Source organism: Phyllobates terribilis, unplaced genomic scaffold (genome assembly GCF_046119375.1).
Source record: "Phyllobates terribilis strain yellow unplaced genomic scaffold, ASM4611937v1 Scaffold_11__3_contigs__length_659146591, whole genome shotgun sequence".
NCBI lineage: Eukaryota > Metazoa > Chordata > Amphibia > Anura > Dendrobatidae > Phyllobates > Phyllobates terribilis.
Genome location: NW_027362771.1, coordinates 592798651 through 592823198, shown reverse-complemented (window position 1 = coordinate 592823198; position 24548 = coordinate 592798651). Strand labels below are relative to the sequence as shown.

General features: G+C 45.0%; 1 protein-coding gene across 4 annotated transcripts in view; it reads right to left on the bottom strand.

The window, feature by feature from the left end:
- LOC141167066 (mucin-17-like) overlaps nucleotides 1-24548 on the bottom strand; it is a 165662-nt gene that overhangs the window by 67326 nt on the left and 73788 nt on the right. For all 4 annotated transcript variants that reach the window (XM_073654407.1, XM_073654406.1, XM_073654408.1 and 1 more), the window contains 2 exons: nucleotides 23593-23673; nucleotides 4163-4219 (listed from right to left, as the gene is read on the bottom strand). In XM_073654407.1, the coding sequence (XP_073510508.1) occupies nucleotides 4163-4219; nucleotides 23593-23673 (138 nt within the window). The remainder of the gene's footprint in view (nucleotides 1-4162; nucleotides 4220-23592; nucleotides 23674-24548) is intronic.

Below are 24548 nucleotides of genomic sequence, written 5' to 3'. Positions count from 1 at the left end.
CTACAACAGAGGGAAAACCAACGGGAAAGGAGATAAATGATAAAGCGAGGAAAGGGAAAAAACACTTCCAATTACACTTATCTCAGCAACTCCAAACACCACGATCCGCTCTGTCAGTCTGAATGAAATGCTTTCACCGACACCTCCCAAACAGACCAGCAGGTATATGAAGGAGTCTCACTACAGAAGTATTGATTGCAGCTGGGCGAGGCTGGACCTCATCTAGCCCAGAGAGAGAGAGAGAATTAACTCCCTCACTGCCGAGAAACACAAAGCACCAACAAGTCAGCTGCGAGAAGTCAGGCTGTGTACTCGTGACGATCTTCGTGGCAACACACCCGTGACAGTTTGCAACCTGATGGAGGTCAGTATAGATGGATTAATAGAACAAGTCCCACACACAGCTACAAGCCCAATATTTTTTCAGAGGTAGATGCAGAAAAAAATATATTCAGTTTGCAACCTGATGGAGGTCAGTATAGATGGACTAATAGAGAAAGTCCCATACACTGCTAGAAGGCCAAATATTTTTTCAGAGCTAGATGCAGAAAAAAATTATATTCAATTTGCAACCTGATGGAGGTCAGTATAGATGGACTAATAGAATGATGCTATGCCCAAAAGATTTTACTTCACTAGGTGCAGTAAAAAAATTGGTATTCTATACACAGGTGGTATATCTTGCAACACAGATAGGCTACTCCACTGACTAACACACTCTGCAATACGCCAAAAAGGATTAGCTTTGCTAGATTCAGCCAAATGCTGTGAAAAAAACTTGCACAGCACTGGCACAGACCTGCCTGGCAAAAACTGATAGGAACTGATGTAACCTAGTCCTGAAAAGGACTCCAATTACAATTAGTCTTTACTCCCACAACCTATCTATTTAAGAGCACAGACCTGCCTGATAAAAGTCGTAGGAAATGCTGTAACCTAGTCCTTAAAAGGACTGCAATCACAACTATTCCCTACTCCCAAGCTATCTGTAGATTTGTGCGAAAATTGGCTTGAAATTAACAAGGTATAGCGCACACAGCAACAGCGTTGCCGTCTAACACGCAGCTGCAGCAGTGAGAAAATGGTGGCGATGGGGAAAATGGCTTGGTCTTATAGGGCAAGGACATGTGACATACACTGCCAATGACACATGCCCTTGCTTGTGTGAAAAAAAGCACTTCGCTCCGTGTGTGCGCTGCTGATAGGCTGGCAGATTGCACCTCCCCACTGTAAATGCGGGAAAGAGAAAAAAAAATGGAGATCTTCATTATTCCTGCAGAGATCCATCCCCTGCCCCTCCCCCCACCCCGCTGTACACTCAAACTGCGTATTAACATTAATGTTCATCATTACTGAGAAAAAATCCAGTTATGATTTTGGTGCACGAACAGTTATCGAACATAACCTCGAACAGCCGAATTTTTCTCAAATCGTTCGTGTTCGGCGAACGGCTCGAACACCGCCCAAAACAGCTCGAATTTGAGATTGGCGAACAGTTCGAGTAGAACAACGCTCATCTCTAATGATGAGTACCATGCATATCAGGATGAGGGATGAGGTGCCATGCATACCAGGATAGGGATGAGGGGGTATCATGCATACCAGGATAAGGATGAGGGGGTACTATGCATACCAAGATAGGGATGAGGGGTACCATACATACCAGGATAGGGATGAAGGGGTACCATGCATACCAGGATAGGGATGATGGGTACCATGCAAACCAGGATGAGGGATGGGGTGCCATTCATACCAGGATGAGGGGTACCATACATACCAGGATAGGGATGAGGGATGGGATACTATGCATACCAGGATAAGGATGATGGGTACCATATATACCAGAATGAGGGATAGGGTGCCATGCATACCAGGATTGGAGGATGAGGAGTGCCATGCATACCAGGATTGGGGTGAGGGGCCCATGCATACCAGGATAAGACTGAGGAGGCCATACATATCATGATTGGGGATGAGGGGTGCCATGCATACCAGGATTGGGATGAGGGGTGCCATGCATACCAGGATTGGGGATGAGGGGGCCATGCATACCAGGATGAGGGATGGGGTGCCATGCATACCAGGATTGGGGATGAGGGGTGCCATGCACACCAACATTGGGGATGAGGGGTGCCATACATACCAGGAATGGGGATGAGGGGTGCCATACATACCAGGATAGGGATGAGAGGTGCCATGCATACCATGATAGGGATGAGGGGTGCCATGCATACCAGGATATGATGGGGGAAGCACATAACAGGATAAGGGAACAGGATTGCGGCAGCACAAATATGAGGATGGTGGACCATATGCCAATAAAAATGCTCGCCACCCGGGCATAGAACAGGTTCAATAGCTAGTATATTAATATCCGTATTCACCAAAATTACGTAGTGTAATTAGGAATAATAGTTATAATGTGTTGTGGGCAGTGAGTGTGAGTATATCTGGAACCGCTCTCCGCTATACTGGTGAGCGGGTGACATGGCATCGTTCTACTTCAACCTCCATTTTCTACCTGGTGAATGCCAGTGACAGCAACCTTTACAGTATAAAAAATGACATGTCAAGTCTCCTTCTATTGTCCCATGTATATAAATGCCTTAGCATGACACAGGAACCGCTAAGGCATATATATAAACATATATATATGTGTGTGTCAGCTTCTTTGCTTTCAATAGATACTGAGTGCTTGAAAGTCAGCTTCTATCTAAAAAACGTTTATGTTTATATCAGTATTGTTCATTGTTTCCAGCCTTTGTGTTGATCCCATTGCACTACACTTGCTTTTAATGTGCATGCGCAGGGATAAGTACCAACAAAAGGAAGTGCAAAGGTGTTCAGCCTCTAATTTTACTTGATTAGTAGAGTTTTCACTGCCTCTTTGCTGCGCTCTACTCTTCGTGAACGTCCTGCTGCTGTCTGCTGCAATTAGTGTATTCTCACACTGTTTAGAGCGGAGAACATTGTAACCTGCAGGGCGGAGCGCAGTGGTGCAACAGTGAAAACTCTAAAAGTAACGTTAACCAAGGCTCTAACAGTAACACACAAATTATCTTTCAATCCACAGCACTGAACATTATTGCTCTGTCCTAAGCAGAAAGATCTTGTGATATTGCAAGATCATACTGTGTAGGGGAGAAAAATCATCATCTTCGCCGTGGAGCGATATAACACTGTTAGACAAGCCGGGAACTTCAAGACTGGCAACCTATTACAGTAGGCAATTTGCAAACCATGCATGTGGTTTGCAAATCTCTTTACCCAAAGAATTTTATATTAATTATATGAAGAAATTAGTTTATTTTTTCATGTTTGATACAGTAAAAAAAATTACTACTTTTTTATTATTGATTAAAGAATATGGCATATTGCATGGCCAAAAAACTGTGCAGCAGCCATTTTTCCCATACTTCTTATAAAAATGAGAGTAAACTAATAAATGATGGGCCTAATTCATCATTTGAGGTGTTTTTTTTTGGAGTCAGTTTTCTTTACTCGTCTTGTGGCATTCGCTGAAATTTTTTGTGCAGAATTCTTTAACGTTGCTCACGTGGTTCAATGATTTTGTGTAAACTAAATATGCAATTCATTCTTGTTTTTTTTCTCCTTTTCTGCATCTTTTTAGAGCAAATAGTCACATGTTCTTCTAACATGGAGAAAAATTTTCAGAAAAATTTTTGACGTACGTCAAAACACTCCAGGAGTATGACTGGAGTACATTTGGGCTAAAATTTTGCGACTTTTTAGACCGCCGCAATTAATTAATCGGTTGAAAATATCTGGAAACTTCAAACAATGCTCACAATGGAAAACATAAAAAATAAAAAAACAGGCAAAAACATCTAAAAATAGACGGAAATGAAAAATAGTCAAAAAGCGCAAAAACTAGATTAAAAAGATGCAGATGCAGTAAGGAATCCCCAAATAATACCAACAGAAAAATACAACCTGATCTGGAAAAGAAAAAGAGAAAAAAAGCCGCCCCATGTCAATGGAATACCGAATAGTTGTTTTTAATACTGTAAATCACTTATATCTAAAAGCCTAAAATACCTCAGTTCTTCAGGTTTAACCATGCCAGATTATCTGTGTCAAAAATTATGCCACATGGTTCCCAAATAAATGCATTTAATGAAAAAATATATGCAGTACATACCTGATGTTGTGCTTGGGGATAAAATTGTTGTACTGTATGGACTGACTGAAGGACTTTCTGTAAGTAAACAGATCCAATTATTGTTCCATTTATAGAATAGTTATTAGTACAGTCAGTCACAGTAACCAATCCTAGGACTTACTGTAGAGTAGTTGTACATGTATCAATGGAGATTGTGCAATGTGACCATGAATGAAGCAGCTTTGTTGTCTTTATCATGGATTGCGCAGATGAAGCTCAATAAATCCATCTACTTTACCTTTAGAGAAAGATCACTTGGTTCAACTGGCCATATGGCTGAATCTATGCCCACCATGGCAGCTAATGGCTGCATGATTATGAAACAAAATCATGCCATCATTGGCCAATGCGGACACAGTTTTGACCACCCAATTAGCTGCACCTAGTAGCCTCTCCGATGTTAGCCATGAAAGCTGATTGCTTCTCTCGTGTAGCTGTAGAGATTGGCACTATCTCTCAAACAACTCCAGTGCTTGTGTGGTATACCACCAGTGTCACGGTTTCATCACTCACTGTGGCCTAGGGATGCTGTGAGTGACAGCTCAGCCGCAATATAGGATCTGGAGCGTGCTGGACTATCAGTATTGTGAGTGACAGCCTGATCATCCATTCTGAGACTGTGGTGTGCTGCCATGTCATCATTTTGATTGACAGCCCTGCTGGCCTTTGACTATTCATTTCTCTTATCTCATTATCTTGATGTACTCTCTTGGCATTTGGACCCCGGACTATTACTTGACCACGCCTTTGTCTTACTGCTCTGTACTATGAGGTATCTGACTTCGGACCTCCTGACTACCCTGCCTCACAGCTTGTCCGTGACCATCATCACAACCAGAATATGGGCTATGGTAGCCAAAGGTGAAATTACTCTGCCAGCAAACTATGGTGTCAAATATCCAAAATGAGAAGAAAAAAGGCACTCAACAATGACGCTATTTCTTCTTAACTTCATAATGTTATTTCCAACTGAATGTACATGGAATTGCTTTAATGAATTGAAGATAATAAAGAAAAAAAAATATCATTGTTGAGTGCCATCTTTTTTTTTTTCTTTTGACTTTTCGACAGCTGACTAATGTAATGCAAAACCACAGTAATTTGCAATAAAACTACTACTATGCTTAAATGATAAAATTATAGAAGAGACCACAAAGGCTTTTCTAACTAGTTCCTCGTAAATTCTGAGATATGTTTGACAACTTTACTCTCAGCAGAATGCAGATGTTCATTTCATGAATCTCTTAATGGCAGCCTGAGCCCATAAATGTTTTACACAATGGTCATACACTCATATCTCATGTAATCTTATTATAGATGTAAGACCAGTATGTGTGTAAAATTATTTAAAAAAGTGTCTGGGCATTTAGGCCAAAGCTTCCTTCTTTCCTTTCCTTCCTTCCTCCTTTTTTCTTTACCTGCCTTCTATTTCCCATTCTTCACTCATGTACCATATTTTTCAGACTATAAGATGCAGTTTTTTCCTCCAGAATTTTGGAGGAAAGTGGGGGGTGCATCTTATAGTCCGAATGTGGTGTATGTATATATATACTGTGGCTGGTGTGGGGGGAGTGGCAGCGGCGGAGGAGCGGGGCACAGGAGGCAGGAGCTGCCTACTGCAGCCTACACTGTGCCCGCTGCTAAAGAAAATTAATATTCACTGCTCCCCACACCTATGGGCATGTGGAGCACTGAATATTCACTTTCCTTAATAGCTGGCACACAGTGTAGCCACAGTGCATGGGCGTGGAGAGGGGTGAATATTCATGCTCTTTAATAGCGGGCACATGCGAGTCACTGCTCCCTACTCACACAGTCCCGGCGTGGGGAGTAGTGTTGAGCCACCCCCGTAGTGTTCGAGTTCGGTTCGGTTCGTCGAACACCCGTGTGTTCGCCGAACTGTTCGTCGAACTGTTCGTCGAACACCTTCGAACACCGTTAAAACCAATGGCAGGCAAACAAAAACACATAGAAACACATAGAAAACACCTTCAAAGGTGTCCAAAAGATGACAAACTGCTCAGAAGACACAACTAACACATGGAAAAGTGACAAGTACATATAGTCATGCGAAAAGAAAAGAGGTGGAGGAGTAAAAGGAGGGGGAGACACAGATATAGGCATGTCATGCCCTTCTAAAATCCAAAAAGTGAGAAGCCGACACGTTCAGTCCGCTCCTGCCCGTGCCACCTCCGTGTCGCCGGGTTTGTGCCAGAGCCGCGGTGAACCCTGACGGCCAGCCCCCCTCTCCCAATACTGGTGCCTGTCCGCTGGTGGGTCGAGCGAGCCCCCCTGTGGTGGAGGCAGCTCTAAGCTTTTTAATTTAAATTGTCTCTCTAATTTGAATAAATACACTTTAAATCCATTTACAAGGATCTATTAGAGGGCAAGTCTCATGCCAGCAGCCACGTAATTCCAGCTCCAGTAGCGTCCACTAAAGCTGCTGCAGTTAAAAAGCTTTTATAAGGATCGAGCTCGGCTGTCCACCGCAAGGCATCCTACTGCCAGTCCCAGCCCCTATGCCTTGGGGTGCCTCCTGATGCTCTTCACTGAGTATCCCGTGGTCCCGAAGCATTTCCTTTGAAAAAATTAAGTGTCCAAACTACAGGTGGTGTAGCTTGCTTAACAGCCGGGATAATCCGCTGACTAGCAGACACTGCTACTAGGCACAAAGTATTTCCTGGGCTAGATGCAGTTAAAAATTTGTAAGTAGATACTCTCGTTGGATGCTGAGAAAGCATTCCATAGAGTCTCCTGGCACGCCATATATGATTCTCTTAAAAAGCTTGGGGTAGGGGTCTAGGGGACCCTTTTATAGCCAAAATCACGGCCCTGTATCACAATACGTCACCTAGGCTGAAGATAAATGGAACTGTAGCACCCTGAGGGCTCGGTTGCTACAGATGTATTGCACCTCACCCAGAGGTGTGATATCTCACTCTCAGGTAAGGATGGAGTGTGGATCAGGACCCGACACCTGCATGCATTACACCACATTGCCGTGGGGCAGGGCGACCAATATGCCCCTGAGATGGGCACAACAGTCCCTGTCCCTGGCTGGAGTGGGGGGAGGGAACACTGAGGAAGTGGAACCGTGTAGTGCAGGAGCAGGGAGGAAGCAGTTCCTGGGTGCATTGAGAAGGGAGTATAAAAGGTGGGCACCATCTTAGTTCAGTGCAGAGAAGTCTGAGCAGAAGTGGCAGGGAGCAGGGGCTCTGCATGAGCTCTGCTCCGGAGGCGGGCCTAGTAACAGAGGCCCAGGCCTGCAAGAGGGAGAAGGAAGGAAGAGGAGCGGAGAAGGCTCCAGGAACGAGGAATGAAGGGATCCCAGGGGTGCGGACGGGCGAGTCGCCACCGCACGCCCGAATCCACCTGCGTGGAGGGGTCAGGCCAAAGGGGGAGACCGGTCCCCGAACTAGTGGAGGCAGGAAACGACCCTCAGCTAGAAACCGGAGGCTCTGACATTTTATGTGGCGCAGCCCCTTGCTACACCCACTAGGAAGGCACCACATAGGGTCAGGGAAACTGGCACCAAGTTTACCAAGAGGAGACCCGAGGCAGTCGAACAGAAGTGTTGGTAAGAAAGGCCAGACAAAGGACACACAAAGGGGGTCCTGTGAAGCGCTCCAAAGTTATCTGGGAGTTGTCTGAGCCCCTCACCTGGTGAGCACAGTACGACGTGGGCAGCCGTTACCTGCAGACGTGGTCTGGATAATAAGAACTGTGAGTAAAGGCCCTGAACTGCATCACTGACTCCGTGTCGTTACTGCTGCTGCCCTGCACCATCACCCCCATCCTCCGCATACACTGCCCTGAGGCTATACTCCTCCCGTGGGGAGTTATGCTACGCTCTGCTGCACCCACAACACCAGCCTCAGCGGTCTGCCCTGTAGCGGCGGTTCACTCTGACCGCAATCCACGGGTGGCGTAGTCGGACATTTAAACATCAAAACCACATAAATAGTTCCGCCACTGGTTTGACCACCCTGAGCCACGGAACCGGGTCGCCGCCACGAAGACTACAACCACCAGCATCCACCAAAAAGGGTCCGGCTCCGGTGTCCCAAGGCCCAGGGGGTGTGTCAGAACATTTTCATCACCTTTCACAATCACCAATGGGACAAGGCAGGGATGTCCTCTGTCCCCTCTCTTATACATCCTAGTGATGGAGCACCTGCTCTCATCAATTCGCCATAACTAGTGTTGAGCCACCCCCGTAGTGTTCGGGTTCGGTTCGGTTCGTCGAACACCGGGATGTTCGAGGAACTGTTCGTCGAACTGTTCGTCGAACACCTTAGAACACCGTCGAACACCGTTAAAACCAATGGCAGGCAAACAAAAACACATAGAAACACATAGAAAACACCTGCAAAGGTGTCCAAAAGCTGACAAACTGCTCAGAAGACACTCTCTTTAAAAAAGCCGGCCGGCAAATTCAGCAGCGGCATACACCGGTACCCGACAATTTAGACAAGAAGGAATAGAGCATCACACATAGATTAGATAGATAGAAACATGTCAGTCACACATATAAGAAGCACAGTGACAGTGTTGGTTACTGCACTTGTCATTTAGTGTAAAGGATTTATTAAAAAAAATATTAGTGTTTTCATGCACCGTCTCTTTAAAAAAGCCGGCCGGCAATTCAGCATCTGTACCCGACAATTTAGAACAGAAAGAATAGTGCTTCACACATAGATTAGATAGATAGAAACATGTCAGTCACATATATAATAAGTACAGTGAGAGTGTTGCTTACTGTACTTGTCATTTAGTGTAAAGGATTTATTTAAAAAAATAATAGTGTTTTCATGCACTATCTCTTTAAAAAAGCCGGCCGGCAATTCAGCAGCGGTACCCGACAATTTAGAACAGAAAGATAGAGCATCACACATAGATTAGATAGATAGAAACATGTCAGTCACATATATATGAAGTACAGTGATAGTGTTGGTTACTGTACTTGTCATTTAGTATTAAAATAAAGGATTTATTATTAAAAAAATTGGCGTGGGGTTCCCCTTAATTTTAGGCTCTAGCGGAGGTTAAGCAGATGGCTGGGGCAGATGTTTGAAGCCTGGGAAGGGGGTAATACCCACGGAGCTTCCCAGGCTACTAATATCAGCCCCCAGCTGAATACATAGCCTTTACTAGCTATTAAAATGGGGGACCCCCCAAAAAAAATGACGTGGGGTCCCCCCTAATTTAATAGCTAGCAAAGGCTAGGCAGACAGCTGGGGGCTGATATTAATAGCCCAGGAAGGGAGCCATGAATATTCTCCCCCTCCCAGGCTAGAAACACCAGCCGTCAGCCGCCCCAGAAATGGCGCATTCATAGGATGCGCCAATTCTGGCACTTAGCCTCGCTCTTCCACGCTGCCCTGGTGCGGTGGCAGGGGGTAATAGGGTTGGGGTTGATGTCAGCTTATAATGCCAGCTGACATCAAGCCCAGGTTAGTAATGGAGAGGCGTCTATAAGACACCCCCATTATTAACCCCATAGTCAAAGTTAAAAAAAACACAAACACCCAGAATAAAGTCCTTTAATTGAAATAAAGACACAATCCTTTATTGTTCTAAATTAAACCATACTTACCATCACGCCCATTCCAGCTGAAGCCAACAATCTCCTGCAATAAAAGAAAAATAATAAAGCAACCTCATCCTTACCTTTCCATGGTTCCCACGACAGCTTCAGCTCTGCTACATCGAGATGACAGGCTGGACCGCAGCAGAACGCTGCCATCCAGCCTGTCATCCCGCAGACACTGAGAAGCGCAGGCTTGCTTGCGCTGCTCAGCGTCTCTCTGTGACGACATCCAGATGAGCCGAGTTCATGTCCAATGAACTCGGCTCACCTCATGCACGTCACTGACAGCGTGGGAAAATTCTCACGCTGAAGCGCTGATTGCAGGAGAATTTTCCCACGCTGTCAGTGACGTGCAGGAGGTGAGCTGAGTTCATTGGACATGAGCTCACCTCATGCACATCACTGACAGCGTGGGAGAATTCTCCTGCACTCAGCACTTCAGCGTGAGAATTTTCCCACGCTGTCAGTGACGTGCATGAGGTGAGCCGAGTTCATTGGACATGACCTCGGCTCATCTGGATGCCGTCACAGCGAGACAGTGAGGAGCGCAAGCATGCCTGCGCTTCTCAGTGTCTGCGGGATGACAGACTGGATGGCAGCGTTCTGCTGCGGTCCAGCCAGTCATCTCGATGTAGCAGAGCTGAAGCTGTCGTGGGAACCATGGAAAGGTAAGGATGAGGTTGGTTTATTATTTTTCTTTTATTGCAGGAGATCGTTGGCTTCAGCTGGAATGGGTGTGATGGTAAGTATGGTTTAATTTAGAACAATAAAGAATTGTGTCTTTATTTCAATTAAATGACTTTATTCTGGGTGTTGTGTTTTTTTTAAATACTTTACTAGAAATTCATGGCGGTCATGTCTAATACTGGCGTGACCCCATGAATTTTGGGCTTGGGGCCAGCTGATAATACCAAGCTGGCCCTAACCCCTTTATTACCCAGTGAGCCACCGCACCAGGGCCCTGGATGAGTTGGGTACAGCGCCAGAAGATGGCGCTTCTATGAACGCGCCATTTTCCGGGGTGTCTGCGGACTGCAATTTGTAGCGGGGGGGGGGGGCCCAGAAAGCTTGGGCCTCCCTGCGCTGCAGATTCCAGCCCCCAGCTGCCTAGTTGTACCTGGCTGGACACAAAAATAGGGCGAAGCCCCACGTACTTTTTTTTAAATTATTTCATGAAATTCATGAAATAATTAAGAAAAAAAGGGCTTCCCTATATTGTTGTGTCCGGCCAGGTACAAATAGGCAGCTGGTGGATGGGGGCAGCCCGTTCCTGCCTGCTGTACCTGGCTGGACACAAATATAGTGCGAAGCCCCACTTCAATTTTTTTAAATTATTTCAGGAAATTCATGAAATAATTTAAAAAAAATTGACGTGGGGCTTCGCACTCTATTTGTGTCCAGCCAGGTACAGCAGGCAGGAACGGGCTGCCCCCAACCACCAGCTGCCTATTTGTACCTGGCCGGACACAACAATATAGGGAAGCCCTTTTTTTCTTAATTATTTCATGAAATAATTTAAAGAAAATTGACGTGGGGCTTCGCCCTGTTTTTGTGTCCAGCCAGGTACAACTAGGCAGCTGGGGGCTGGAATCCGCAGCGCAGGGAGGCCCAAGCTTTCTGGGCCACCCCCGCTGCAAATTGCAGTCCGCAGCCACCCCGGAAAATGGCGCGTTCATAGAAGCGCCATCTTCTGGCGCTGTACCCAACTCATCCAGGGCCCTGATGCGGTGGCTCACTGGGTAATAAAGGGGTTAGGGCCAGCTTGGCATTATCAGCTGGCCCTAAGCCCGAAATTCATGGGGTCACGCCAATATTAGACATGACCACCATGAATTTCTAGTAAAGTATTTAAAAAAAACACAACACCCAGAAAAAAGTCCTTTAATTGAAATAAACACACAATTCTTTATTGTTCTAAATTAAACCATACTTACCATCACGCCCATTCCAGCTGAAGCCAACGATCTCCTGAAATAAAAGAAAAATAATAAAGCAACATCATCCTTACCTTTCCATGGTTCCCATGACAGCTTCAGCTCTGCTACATCGAGATGACAGGCTGGACCGCAGCAGAACGCTGCCATCCAGCCTGTCATCCCGCAGACACTGAGAAGCGCAGGCTTGCTTGCGCTCCACAGTGTCTCTCTGTGAGGGCATCCAGATGAGCCGAGTTAATGTCCAATGAACTCGGCTCACCTCATGCACGTCACTGACAGCGTGGGAAAATTCTCCTGCACTCAGCGCTTCAGCGTGGGAGAATTCTCACACTGAAGCGCTGAGTGCAGGAGAATTCTCCCACGCTGTCAGTGACGTGCAGGAGGTGAGCTGAGTTCATTGGACATGAGCTCACCTTATGCACGTCACTGACAGCGTGGGAAAATTCTCCTGCACTCAGCGCTTCAGCGTGGGAGAATTCTCACGCTGAAGCGCTGAGTGCAGGAGAATTCTCCCACGCTGTCAGTGACGTGCAGGAGGTGAGCTGAGTTCATTGGACATGAGCTCACCTTATGCACGTCACTGACAGCGTGGGAGAATTCTCCTGCACTCAGCGCTTCAGCGTGAGAATTTTCCCACGCTGTCAGTGACGTGCATGAGGTGAGCCGAGTTCATTGGACATGAACTCGGCTCATCTGGATGCCCTCACAGAGAGACACTGTGGAGCGCAAGCAAGCCTGCGCTTCTCAGTGTCTGCGGGATGAGAGGCTGGATGGCAGCGTTCTGCTGCGGTCCAGCCTGTCATCTCGATGTAGCAGAGCTGAAGCTGTCGTGGGAACCATGGAAAGGTAAGGATGAGGTTGCTTTGTTATTTTTCTTTTATTGCAGGAGATCGTTGGCTTCAGCTGGAATGGGCGTGACGGTAAGTATGGTTTAATTTAGAACAATAAAGGATTGTGTCTTTATTTCAATTAAAGGACTTTATTCTGGGTGTTTGTGTTTTTTTTACTTTGACTATGGGGTTAGTAATGGGGGTGTCTTATAGACGCCTCTCCATTACTAACCTGGGCTTGATGTCAGCTGGCATTATAAGCTGACATCAACCCCAACCCTATTACCCCCTGCCACCGCACCAGGGCAGCGTGGAAGAGCGAGGCTAAGTGCCAGAATTGGCGCATCCTATGAATGCGCCATTTCTGGGGCGGCTGACGGCTGGTGTTTCTAGCCTGGGAGGGGGCCAATATTCATGGCTCCCTTCCTGGGCTATTAATATCAGCCCCCAGCTGTCTGCCTAGCCTTTGCTAGCTATTAAATTAGGGGAGACCCCACGTCATTTTTTTGGGGGGTCCCCCATTTTAATAGCTAGTAAAGGCTATGTATTCAGCTGGGGGCTGATATTAGTAGCCTGGGAAGCTCCGTGGGTATTGCCCCCTTCCCAGGCTTCAAACATCTGCCCCAGCCGTCTGCTTAACCTCCGCTAGAGCCTAAAATTAAGGGGAACCCCACGCCAATTTTTTAAATAATAAATCCTTTATTTTAATACTAAATGACAAGTACAGTAACCAACACTATCACTGTACTTCATATATATGTGACTGACATGTTTCTATATATCTAATCTGTGTGTGAAGCTCTATTCTGTCTGTTATAAATTGTCGGGTACCGCTGCTGAATTGCCGGCTGGCTTTTTTAAAGAGACGGTGCATGAAAACACTATTATTTTTTTTGATAAATCCTTTACACTAAATGACAAGTACAGTAAGCAGCACTTTCACTGTACTTCGTATATATGTGGCTGACATGTTTATATCTATCTAATCTATGTGTGAAGCTCTATTCTTTCGGTTCTAAATTGTCGGGTACAGGTGTATGCCGCTGCTGAATTGCCGGCTTTTCATGTTTCACTGTTGGCACTGTTCCCATCGATTTGGGCAAACACTGTAATGCCACAACCACCATGGCTGTGGCATTACAGTGAGTTGCAGACAATCCCTGCATGATTGGTGCTCTAAATAGCGCCAGATATGCAGGACACGCTTTTGGTGCACGAACAGTTATCGAACATAACCTCGAACAGCCGAATTTTTTGCAAATCGTTCGGGTTCGTCGAACAACTCGAACACCGCCCAAAACAGCTCGAATTTGAGATTGGCGAACAGTTCTAGTCGAACACCGCTCATCTCTAGCCATAACCCCAATATTAGGTGGATTGAGGTGGGAGGCACCGAGTACAAGTGCTCTCTATTTGCTGATGATGTCCTAGTATATATCACTCAATCACATATATCCATCCATGCTGTTATGGCTGAAATAGATCACTTTGTTACATGGTCAAATTTTAAAATCAATGCAGCGAAGTCTGAGGCCCTCGATGTCTCCCTCCCCAAATCCATATAGTATTCCATCCAGTCCAACTTTCCCTTTGCCTGGCCCTCACAGGGTATCAAATACTTAGGAATTCCTATTCATAGAGACCTCTCCCATCTATGTTATCATAATTTTTGGGCCCTTTATTGAACAACTCCATACAGACCAAGGTTGGCAAGTTAGAACTGTAAGATTCACTACGTGAACCACTGGTGTTTTGTGGAAAAGCACATGTACACTGAGTTCCAAATTATTATGCAAAAAGTGAATAGGAGTGATAAGGGAAGAATTTGTTTGTTTGTCAGTTAAACTCATTGATGGTGATGTGTGTCAGGGCTCTTTATATCACTGTAAGCAATTGCAGACACCTGTGCTAATTAGTTTGGCAGGTGTGTCCAATGAAAGGCAAGACTACTTAAGAAGGCTCTCTCACATTATTAAGCAGCCTACATTTTCTGCCAAAATGGGAAAGAAAAAGGATGTGTCGGCTGCTGAGAAGCAACAAATTGTGGAGTGTTTAGGTCAAGGCATGACTACAATCAACATTGTGCGATGATCAGGATGAAGTGTCTTGGCAATCAAGAAGTATGTAGCTGATTCACAGTACACACGTGTGCGTGCTGATAAGGGCAAATTGAGGACTCTTTCCTACAGGCAATTACGTCAGGTTGAAAGAGCAGCGGCAAAAAAGCCTTGTCATAGCAGCAGACAAGTTTTTGAAGCTGCTTGTGCCTCCAACGTCCCCCGAACAACAAGATGCAGGGTCCTTCAGAGGTTTGCAGCTGTGCATACGCCATCCTGTCGACCTCCTCTATCCACTTCACACAAGCAGAAACGGCTCCAGTGGGCCAAACATTACATGAAGACTGATTTCAAAACTGTTTTGTTCACGGATGAGTGCCGTGCAGCGCTCGATGGTCCAGATGGATGGAGTGGAGGATGGCTGGTTGATGGACACCCCACGCAAACACGGCTACAGCGCCAACAAGGAGGAGGTGGAGTAATGTTTTGGGCTGGAATCATGGGGAGAGAGATTGTCGGCCCCTTTAGGATCCCTGAAGGCGCTAAAGATGAACTCCATAATGTATGTGGATTTTCTCAAACAGCACTTCCTGCCATGGTTCAAGAAGAAGAACCGTGTATTTCACAGCAAGATCATTTTTCTGCATGATAATGCACCATCTCATGCTGCACATAAAACATCTGCATCTCTGGCTGATATGGGCATAAAAGGGGACAAACTTATGGTGTGACCCCCATGCTCCCCTGACCTCTACCCCATTCAGAACCTTTGGAGCATCATTAAAAGGAGTGTCTATGATGGTGGGAGGCAGTTCACATCTAAGCAACAGCTCTGGGAGGGTATTCTGTCCTCATGCAAAACAATTGAAGCAGAAACCATCCAAACCCTGACAAATTCAATGGACGAGAGAGTTCAGAAGCTCCTTTCGAACAAGGGGTCCTATGTGAAAATGTAACATCACCTAGAATAAAGTTTTGAGTTGAAAACTGTTTGATTTCAGTTTCTAACAACCTGCTAATGCTTATAATTTCAAAAATGACCATTTTTTTGGTCTTTATTAAAATGAAAAGGTTGATCGAAAAGTTTGGGGATCTAAGAGTGTGGCAACCCAGTAGTCATGATTACTTCGAATTCTGACAATATGAGGGTCATGCTGCAGGTAGTGCAGCAAGAAGGCACTTATGTGTCTTGCGCATCTCGGAGGCCCAAAATTATTTTCCGGGCTAGATGCAGCTAAAAATTATTATTAATTTTAAATCTGGTGAAGCTTTAGTATAGATGGCCTAATAGGATCAGTGCTGCACACTGCTACAAAGCCCAAATTATTTTCCAGTCAAGATACAGATAAACATGATTAGTAATTTTAAATCTGGTGGAGCTTATTATAGATGGCCTAATGGAATCACTGCTGCACACTGCTACAAAGCCCAAATTATTTTCCAGCCAAGATACAGATAAACGTGATTAGTAATTTGAAAGCTTAAAACGGTTGGTAGGGTGATTTTAACCAATCATCAAGCTTTTACTCTCCCCAGGATGACACAGGGGTAGAAAAGTCGTTTCGGATCCATGATTTGTTCATCTTTATGAACGTGAGTCTGTCTACATTATCAGTGGAGAGCCGCGTGCGCTTATCTGTCAGCACACCACCAGCAGCGCTGAACACACGTTCAGACAGAACGCTGGCTGTGGGGCATGACAAGATCTCCAAGGCGTAAGTGACTAGCTCCGGCCATTTATCCAGATTGGAAGCCCAAAAAGAGCAAGGGTCCAGTGACACAGTCGTGGCTTCAATGTTTACTTGGAGATACTCCTGTACCATCGTCTCTAGGCGTTGACTATGTGTCAGACTTCTTGTCTCCTGTGGCCTTGCAAAGGATGGGCTAAAAAAGTGGTGAAATGATTCCGCAAAATTGATGTTACCAGCAGATACTGTGGTTCTGTTACGGTTTGAGTGCTGAACACTTGACGGTCCCACGGTTGGCAAGTTGGAACTGTGAGATTCACTACGTGCACCACTGGTATTTTGTGGAAAAGCACATGTAAGATTCTGCAACAGTCTCTGCTGATACTCCTGCATGCGTGCATTCCTTTCTATGGCAGGAATAATTTCTGCAAATTTACTTTTGTACCGGGGATCTAACAGTGTGGCAACCCAGTAGTCAGGATTATTTCTAATTCTCACAATTCGAGGGTCATGTTGCAGGTAGTGCAGCAAGAAGGCACTCATGTGTGTTGCGCATCCAGGAGCACCAAGTCCCTGTTGTGTTGGTGGCGAGGTAACAATCATGCTTCCTTCCTCTGTCCTCTCCCCCCAACCTCGCACAACAGAAATGTGATCAAGGTCTCCCTCATCTGATGAGTCTTCCATCAGTTCGTCCTCCACTTCTTCCTGGGCTCCTGCACCTTCCTCACTAGTTTGGCTGCTACCATGCGCCCTGGTAAAACCATCTCCCCCACCCTCACATGCCTGCCGCCTTGGTGCTGCCGACCGTCTGGACCTTGCAGATGTTAGCCCTTCCGCATACAACTCCTCCTCCTCTACTTCCTCCACCTCCTCTTGTGCCACCACCTGACATGTGCTCCAGCATGTAAATCACCGGAATAGTCATGCTGATAATGGCATCGTCAGCACTAAACATCTTCGTCGCCATTTCAAAACTGTGCAGAAGGGTGCATAGGTCCCTGATCTGAGACCACTCCTCCAGCGTGATTTGCCCCACCTCTGAATCTCGTTGGCCCAGGCTATACGTCAGAACGTATTGCACCAGGGCTTGTCGGTGCTGCCACAGTCGCTGCAACATGTGCAGAGTTGAATTCCACCGGGTAGGCACATAGCATTTTATCCGGTGAAGTGGCAGGCCCAACGACTTCTGTAGAGATGTAAGTCGCTGAGCTGCGGGATGCGAACGGCGGAAGTGAGCACACAGCGACCGTGCCCTCTGCAGAAGGCCATCTAGTCTGGGATAGTGGGCTAAAAATTGCTGGACAACCAGGTTCAACACGTGAGCCATACAAGGCACGTGTGTGACATTGCCCCGGCGAAGGGCCGCACCCAGGTTTGCAGCATTGTCGCACACGGCCTTCCCTGGTTTCAGGTCCAGTGGAGACAACCATTCATGAAATTGGTTCTCCAGAGCTGACCACAACTCCACAGCTGTGTGACTCACATTTCCCAGACATTTCAATGTAAAAACCGCCTGATGACGTTGAGCCCTACTGCCAGCATAGTAAGGAGGTGTGCAGGATCCCTTCTGCGCAGTTAGAAAGCTTGTGGCATGACCAGACAGGCTTTGGGTGCAGGTGGAGGACCGAGGAGGTTGAGGAGGCAGAAGCAGTGGAGGAACTTTGACATAAAGATGATTGACGCACAACTCGTGGGGACGGCAAGACTTGGACAGCAGCCCCTTGTCCTGCTGTCACCATAGTTACCCAGTGCCCATTCAGCGACATGTAACGCCCCTGTCCATGCCTACTCGTCCAAGTGTCTGTGGTGAAATGCACCCTGTCACACACAGAGTTTCTCAAAGAAGCGGTGATGTTGTGTGCGACATGCTGGTGGAGCGCAGGCACACCTTTCTTTGAGAAGTAGTGCCGACTGGGCATCTGGTACTGGGGCACTGCGACGGACATAAGGTCTCGAAAATCCTCTGTGTCCACCAGGCGGAAAGGCAGCATTTCTGTAGCCAAGAGCTTGCAGATGGTGAAATTCAACCTCTTAGCTTTCTCATGGCTAGGAGGAAATGGTCTTTTACTTGTCCACATCTGAGGGACCGAGGGCTGGCTATTGTGCTTAGACGGGGTTGATAAGGGCGTCCCCGGCAAACTGCCGGTCTGTGAGGAAGATGCAGGCGGACATGTTAGGTTGCCTTGATCCAAAGGTGGTGCTATCGATGTCGGACAGCGCTCAACACCAGCTGGTGTTACCACCTCCAAAGAAAATGATGACCTGCCAATCACGCTGGCTGTTGCGGGTAAAGAGGTGGCAGGTCTGCGCCCCAAAACAGGTGTGACTGCTGTCCCCCCAGTCATAGAGGATGAAGAGGCCGCGGATGCACAAGATATGGCAGACGGTGGTTTGCCCGGCCGGCTAGGCCGCATTGTAGCACACTGAGCTTCCCACTGCAACTTATGCTTCATGTCCATGTGCCGGTTCATGCATGAAGTACTCAAACTATGTATTTTTTGGCCTCTACTTAGCTTTTGCTGACAAATGTTACAGATAACACGAGTTGGGTCATCTTTATCGATCTGAAAAAATGCCCAGGCTATGCAAGGCTTAGCACCCATGCGACCTGAAGAGCCACCACGACTTGTGGTGAGAGGCAGAGTTGTGTTTGAGGATGCAGTTGTTGACGTGCTTCCAGTACTACGTCTCTGTCCAGGAAGGCGCAACCTGACCTCGTCGTCACTAGCATCTTCCTCCACCTCCTCTGCTGACCTCATCTCTTGGCTGACTGTGGGTTGACAGTAAGTGGGATCTCCAACCTCATCATCATCACCCTGTGCGTTATCACACCCGTCGTCCTCAGAGCCAACCTGTTCCTGCCCTGACAAAAAACTAAAGTTGTCGCTCCAATCAGGTATTTGAGTCTTATCATCGTCTTCCTCATTGTCTCCACCAACAGGAGTTACAGTTTGGGAATGAGGGTCTACATTATGGTCAGAACCTTCTGCGTCTGGTCCTGGATCCGACTCATAAAGATTCTGGGCATCAGTGCAGATCATTTCCTCGTCTGGATTCACAGAAGCACTGGAGTCGACCTCTGATTCCCAGGCTATAGTATGAGTAAACAGCTCTGCAGACTCAACCATCTGTTCTACCTCATACTCAGACGGGCAGCTGGAGATTTGGGAGCTGTGAGGAAGCAAGTGCGATTGGGGTGACACCTTTGAGGACTGGAGTATTTGTGATGTTGAAGTTGATGTGGAGGAGAGCCCACTTAAAGAAGCACTTGATATCCGTTGAAGCACCTGCTGTTTTTGTGCCTCATCTGGAATTTGTAGCGATTGGCGTGGCCGTTAGAAAGGGATCTTATCACATTGTCCGCTAAAAGAAGTAGACATTTTAGTTTGGCTGGAAGATGGTCTTTCTTCTGCAGATGTTACTGTTGCTTTAACACCTACCCCACGGACACAACCTTTTTTTCCCCTTCCCAACACGCCTATTCCCCTTTCCACCAGCAGCAGGCCTTTTTCCACTCATTTTGGTGGATAACTAATTCACAACTCTGGAGTTGTTTGCACAAAAAAACAATGGATATTGGCTGGGTTAGATGCAGAAAAAAATTATATTCAATTTGCAACCTGATGGAGGTCTGTATAGATGGACTAATAGAACAAGTCCCACACACAGCTAGAAGGCCAAATATTTTTTCAGAGGTAGATGCAGAAAAAAATTATATTCAGCTTGCAACCTTATGGAGGTCAGTATAGATGGACTAATAGAACAAGTCCCACACACAGCTAGAAGGCCAAATATTTTTTCAGAGGTAGATGCAGAAAAAAATTATATTCAGTTTGCAACCTTATGGAGGTCAGTATAGATGGACTAATAGAACAAGTCCCACACACAGCTAGAAGGCCAAATATTTTTTCAGAGGTAGATGCAGAAAAAAATTATATTCAGCTTGCAACCTTATGGAGGTCAGTATAGATGGACTAATAGAACAAGTCCCACACACAGCTAGAAGGCCAAATATTTTTTCAGAGGTAGATGCAGAAAAAAATTATATTCAGTTTGCAACCTTATGGAGGTCAGTATAGATGGACTATTAGAACAAGTCCCACACACAGCTAGAAGGCCAAATATTTTTTCAGAGGTAGATGCAGAAAAAAATTATATTCAGTTTGCAACCTTATGGAGGTCAGTATAGATGGACTAATAGAACAAGTCCCACACACAGCTAGAAGGCCAAATATTTTTTCAGAGGTAGATGCAGAAAAAAATTATATTCAGTTGGCAACCTTATGGAGGTCAGTATAGATGGACTAATAGAACAAGTCCCACACACAGCTAGAAGGCCAAATATTTTGTCAGAGGTAGATGCAGAAAAAAATTATATTCAGTTTGCAACCTTATGGAGGTCAGTATAGATGGACTAATACAACAAGTCCCACACACAGCTAGAAGCCCAATATTTTTTCAGAGGTAGATGCAGAAAAAAATATATTCAGTTTGCAACCTGATGGAGGTCTGTATAGATGGATTAATAGAACAAGTCCCACACACAGCTAGAAGCCCAATATTTTTTCAGAGGTAGATGCAGAAAAAAATTATATTCAGTTTGCAACCTTATGGAGGTCAGTATAGATGGACTAATAGAACAAGTCCCACACACAGCTAGAAGGCCAAATATTTTGTCAGAGGTAGATGCAGAAAAAAATTATATTCAGTTTGCAACCTGATGGAGGTCAGTATAGATGGACTAATACAACAAGTCCCACACACAGCTAGAAGCCCAATATTTTTTCAGAGGTAGATGCAGAAAAAAATATATTCAGTTTGCAACCTGATGGAGGTCAGTATAGATGGACTAGTACAACAAGTCCCACACACAGCTAGAAGCTCAATATTTTTTCAGAGCTAGATGCAGAAAAAATTATATTCAATTTGCAACCTGATGGAGGTCAGTATAGATGGACTAATAGAATGATGCTATGCCCAAAAGATTTTACTTCACTAGGTGCAGTAAAAAAATTGGTATTCTATACACAGCTGGTATATCTTGCAACACAGATAGGCTACTCCACTGACTAACACACTCTGCAATAGGCCAAAAAGGATTAGCTTTGCTAGATTCAGCCAAATGCTGTGAAAAAAACTTGCACAGCACTGTCACAGACCTGCCTGGCAAAAACTGATAGGAACTGATGTAACCTAGTCCTGAAAAGGACTCCAATTACAATTAGTCTTTACTCCCACAATCTATCTATTTAAGAGCACAGACCTGCCTGATAAAAGTCGTAGGAAATGCTGTAACCTAGTCCTTAAAAGGACTGCAATCACAACTATTCCCTACTCCCAAGCTATCTGTAGATTTGTGCGAAAATTGGCTTGAATTTAACAAGGTATAGCGCACACAGCAACAGCGGTGCCGTCTAACACGCAGCTGCAGCAGTGAGAAAATGGTGGCGACGGGGAAAATGGCTGGGTCTTATAGGGCAAGGACATGTGACATACACTGCCAATAACACATGCCCTTGCTTGTGTGAAAAAAAGCACTTCGCTCCGTGTGTGCGCTGCTGATAGGCTGACAGATTGCACCTCCCCACTGCAAAAGCGGGATAGAGAAAAAAAAATGGAGATCTTCATTGTTCCTGCAGAGATCCATCCCCTGCCCCTCCCCCCACCCCGCTGTACACTCAAACTGCGTATTAACATTAATTTTCATCATTACTGAGAAAAAATCCAGTTATGATTTTGGTGCACGAACAGTTATCGAACATAACCTCGAACAGCCGAATTTTTCTCAAATTGTTCGTGTTCGCCGAACGGCTCGAACACCGCCCAAAACAGCTCGAATTTGAGATTGGCGAACAGTTCGAGTAGAACAACGCTCATCTCTAATCATGACCACACTTTCTGCTTACATTTTTTTTTCTATTTTCCTCCTCCAAAACCTAGGTGAATCTTATGGTCCGGTGTGTCGTATAGTCCGAAAAATACGGTATGTCTTGGAATTTTGGAAGAAAGACTAACTTTTTCCTATCTTTCCTTCCATGTTTCCTTCATGCTATTTCCTTTTTTCATCAATACTCCAATATTTCATATTTTTTTTAGTTCATTCCCTCCATCTTTCAACTATTTAAATTTTTTTCTTCATTGTACTATGAACATAGCTGTGCTGTGAACATGGTCTATAATAAGCCTGAAATAACATTTTGTTTATGGTTATTACATTTATAAAGATTTTAAGAAGATGTGACCAAAGTTACAATACATTTTAAACCACTGGACTACTAGTGCTGTAATGTTATTTGCTCTTGTATTATGATAGCATATTTTGTAATACACTTGCTTTCAGACTGGTTTCCTACATTACGAGCGTAGTGTTCCATAACGTACTACTTTAGTGAAGTAGTTCATTTAATGTAAAGGTATTGATAGTTGCATACAGTATATACAGTGCTGTGCAAAAGTTTGAGTCATGTGTTGAAAAAATGTAAAGTAAGAATGATTTCAGAAATAGAAGAGTCATTAGTTTAAGTAATAGAAAGCCAAATTATTCGACAAAAGTGAAATGTAAATCCCATCAGTAATTAGTAACCAATGCTAACCATCCATTGCCTTCATTACTACTTCTAGCTACACAGTTTTTCAATGGAATTCCAAACATCTTGGAGAACTGACCCCAGATCTTCCGTGTATGAGGCTTGTGCAGATCCTTCTGGTTTTTCATGTGATCCCAGACAGACTGGATGATGTGAGATCAGGGCTCTGGGGGGGGAAGTCACATCATTACTTCCAGGACTCCTTGTTATTAATGACATTGGCTGGATGTTTGTGGATGTTGTTCAGATGCTGACATGATGTTTGACTTATGACACAAGACTTTATCAAACTCACTTTATAGCAGAGTTTGACTGTTTCTTATCCAGCCTCCTACACAAATGTTTCTGATTCATTTACAACTGTGATTTAACTGACATGAAAATGATCATCGTCCCCCATATGGAATAATTGGTTACTCATACACATGACTATAATCCTGAAAAATCCACAACTTTGTGCAAGTGTACCTAGAAGACAAAGTCCGGTCACCTAATACTGATGGCATTTACATTTCTCCTTTGTTCATTGCCTTTGCTTTTTGTTATTAATTAATTAAAATTAATTGTAACTCTTCTATTTTGGAAAGCGTCTTACTTTGTGTGTGTTTTTCACACCTGTCTAAAATTTTTGCACAGTAAAGTATACACCAAGTAAAAGAAAGCAGTGTATTTATCCGACCTCTTCTATGAATAGTTTAACTAAGATGTTTGGTTACCTACCAGATGTACTTATTGTAATGGAAGTAGATGTTGAGTCTCTAGAAGAAGTTCCTGCTTCTGTTGTGGTATCCAATGAAGATCCTATAACACAAGTACAAGGTAGCAATTAATGAACAAGCAATAATATCTTCTAACCTTAGGGTAGCACCATGGCTCAGTGGTTAGCACCATTCGAATCCCACCAAGTACAACGTTTGCATGGACTTTGTGTATTCTCAGTGGATTTCGTTCAGTTTCCTCCCATTCTCCAAAGACATACTGATAGAGAAATTAGATTGTGAGCCCCAGTGGAGACAGTGATGATGATGTCTGTAAAGTGCTGTGCTCTTAATGGCGCTATATAAGAAAGTGTAATAAATAAATTGTTTATTTTTGTCAATTAACAAAATGCAAAGTGAATGAACAAAAGAGAAATGTAAGACCTATCAGCATTTGCTGTGACTGCCTGTTGCCTTCATCACTTCTCCTCGGTATTTGTCACTTGTGCGCAATTTTTAAAGGAACTCAGTAGGAAGTTGTTCCAAACATCTTGGAGACCTGACCCCAGATCTTCTGTGTATGAGGCTTATGCAGATCCTACTGTCACTTCAAGGGATTACAGACTGTCTGGACGATGGGATATCAGGGCTTTGTGAGGTGGATCATCACCCACAGGATTCCTCATTCTTAATGACATTGGCTGGATGCTTGTGGTTGTTTAGCGCTGACTAGTGATGGGAAAGCACAAAAACGCTCAGATGTTCATTACTCATAACAAGCTTTCCATACTACTTAAGTGCTCGGCCTGAGTATCGAGCATAATGGAAGTCAAAGGGAAACTCGAACGTTTTTCTGGTGAACCCTCCCAGGAGATCTGAGGGGCAGTAAAATTACTGAAATGGATGGAACAAGTTCTTAAATGGAATGGGTACAGCATGGGGAAGAAGCCTTGACGTATCTTTCACTTCCAGGTCACT